The sequence below is a fragment of the Micrasema longulum genome, unplaced genomic scaffold (assembly GCF_059751315.1).
Source record: "Micrasema longulum isolate JH-2025_06_02 unplaced genomic scaffold, ASM5975131v1 h1tg002420l, whole genome shotgun sequence".
Taxonomy (NCBI): Eukaryota; Metazoa; Arthropoda; class Insecta; order Trichoptera; family Brachycentridae; genus Micrasema; species Micrasema longulum.
The window spans coordinates 115,567-117,919 of NW_028279567.1; the positions used below are offsets into that span (position 1 = coordinate 115,567).

A 2,353-nucleotide genomic window follows, 5' to 3' on the forward strand; every position below is an offset into this window, starting at 1 on the left:
AAAGAATGATATCGATGCTGGAAATGAAAAATTTACGACATGTAGCAACATTACAGAAAAGCCAATTAAGGATTTTTGTTTTTAATTAATAAAGAATCTCGTATTTTCATTTATTATTCAATTTATGTAGGAATCACGCCAGAAGAATGCGTAGATATGAGATTTTTTTATCATTAAAAAAAAAGAAAATACTTCAATTGGCTCTTGTGTAAAATTGCTGACATTGAAACGTTTTCCTTTCCAGCTTCAATACATACATCGTTTTCAGGGCCGCACCCTGAAACTTCAGAATGACATTTTTTCATATAATTAAGAATAATCTGGAAGGAACTTAGAATCATATTTAAATACATGAGACTGTGTCCAAAAATTCCCCCACTATGCCTATTTTTTGCAACGCGCATTCGTGAAGTCACCGGGTAATGTTGCTTGATGGGAAAAAAATAATCATTTCACAAATGTAAGGTACAAAAAAAGCAATCTGTTAATTTCTCTAAAATTTTATTGTGTACGCGGAAACATAGATTGACACAACAGAGCAGATAAGTAAAGGGTCATTTAATAAGAGTAATTGAATTTATGAACTTTGAACTTAAAATATAAAACAAATTTTATTTTACATGAAATGGATATTTTTATATCATGTTAAATAATATTTGATGTTTTAAAGATAATGTCATTCAACACGGCGTTGTTGTTGTATTGTGTAATTGTATCTTCTAAAAATATTATATTTTGTGTGAATTTCAAATAAGTCATTAAAAAATGCTTGCGCTAGTTTGAAGTAATGATTGAGCAGCATAAAATAATTTATTTCACTCTAATAGACCACGAATAAAAACATGACGTAATAAATTGATTCAGTATATTTAGACAAATATTAAAATACGCTCACAATGATAAACATGTTACTGACATTGTACTGTATACTCTCCAATTAGAAAGTAATTATTCATTTTCGTATCTAAATCAAGTTCATCGATAATATTATAATACTTTATTAATCAAGAATTGACTTTTTCCCCTCTACAAAACATTTCTGACAGTATAAAGCCTTCTCCCAGTTTCTTCTTTCGTCACTAGCAGTTTTCTACTCAGAAAAGGCTCACACAAGACAATCATGAACTCTCTATTGGTCGCAGTATTCCTGTGTGTTGGAGCCGCCTCCGCGCACTACATCGGTGGACACGAGGACGGGCAGTGGAAAGGAGAAGGTCTGGCTGAGAGCCAGGACCATGGACAGTATGACCATGGATATGGCGCTTACACCGGAGGCTACGCTGGAGCTTACGCCCATGGAGCCGCCCCTCTGGGACATGACGGACAAGTTGTAGACACTCCTGAGGTCGCCCACGCCAAGGCCGCCCACTACGCCGCTAAGGCCACCGCCGCCAGCGGTGCCCATGGCCACTACGCCCCAGCCATCAACGCCTACGCCTATGGAGGACACGGGGACGGACAATGGAGAGGAGAAGGTTTGGTCGAGAGCCAAGATAACGTTGAATACAACCACGGAGTGTATGGATCCTCCATCCAGGCTTACGCAGCTCCTTCCTACTATGCTGGACACGAGGACGGACAGTGGAATGGAGAAGGTTTGGTCGAAAGCCAAGATAACGGAGAACACAACCACGGAGTGTATGGATCCTCCATCAACGCCTACGTCGCTCCTTCTTACTACGCTGGACACGAAGACGGACAATGGAAGGGAGAAGGCCTAGTCGAGAGCCAGGACAATGGACATTACAACAATGGATATGGTGTTGAATCTTACTCTGGAGCCTACGCTGGAGCTTATGCCCATAGTGCTGCCCCTATTGGACATGATGGTCGCGTCGTAGACACCCCTGAAGTAGCTCACGCCAAGGCCGCCCATTTCGCCGCTGTAGCCTCCGCTTCTCATGGAGCTCATGGTTCCTATGCCGCTCCTGCCTACATTGCTTCCGCTGCCCCCATCCACTCCATCTACGCCGCCCCTATCTACTCCGCCTACGCCGCTCCCGCCCCCCTGGGACATGACGGTCGTGTTGTAGACACCCCTGAAGTCGCCCATGCTAAGTCCGCCCACCTTGCTGCGGTAGCCGCCGTTTCCCATGGAGCTTATGCTCACCACTATTAATTTAATAACATGCCTTCCCTGCAATGCTATGGGACACTCCTTCACCTGTTAATATGTTGTGTTGTCATCAGTCAAAATATTACATGAAACATTTATGAAAATACCTTTACCAAATGAGACTTTATTAAATATTATTTGAAATTTTTTATAATATTTTTTTACGTTGCATTTATCAAATTCCATAAAATATTTTAATTGTTATGCCCTGCCCCATGTGAATTCAGGTTTCAAATT

The 2,353-nt window shown here is 41.1% G+C and overlaps 1 protein-coding gene across 1 annotated transcript; it reads left to right on the forward strand.

Moving 5' to 3' along the window:
- Positions 1–1,120: 1,120 nt before the first annotated feature.
- Positions 1,121–2,119, forward strand: LOC148272242 (uncharacterized). The gene is made up of 3 exons (XM_088240310.1): positions 1,121–1,214; positions 1,275–1,413; positions 1,789–2,119. Exons 1-3 carry the CDS (start codon positions 1,121–1,123, stop codon positions 2,117–2,119), a joined length of 564 nt encoding a protein of 187 aa, XP_088096436.1.
- The last annotated feature ends 234 nt before the right edge of the window (positions 2,120–2,353 follow it).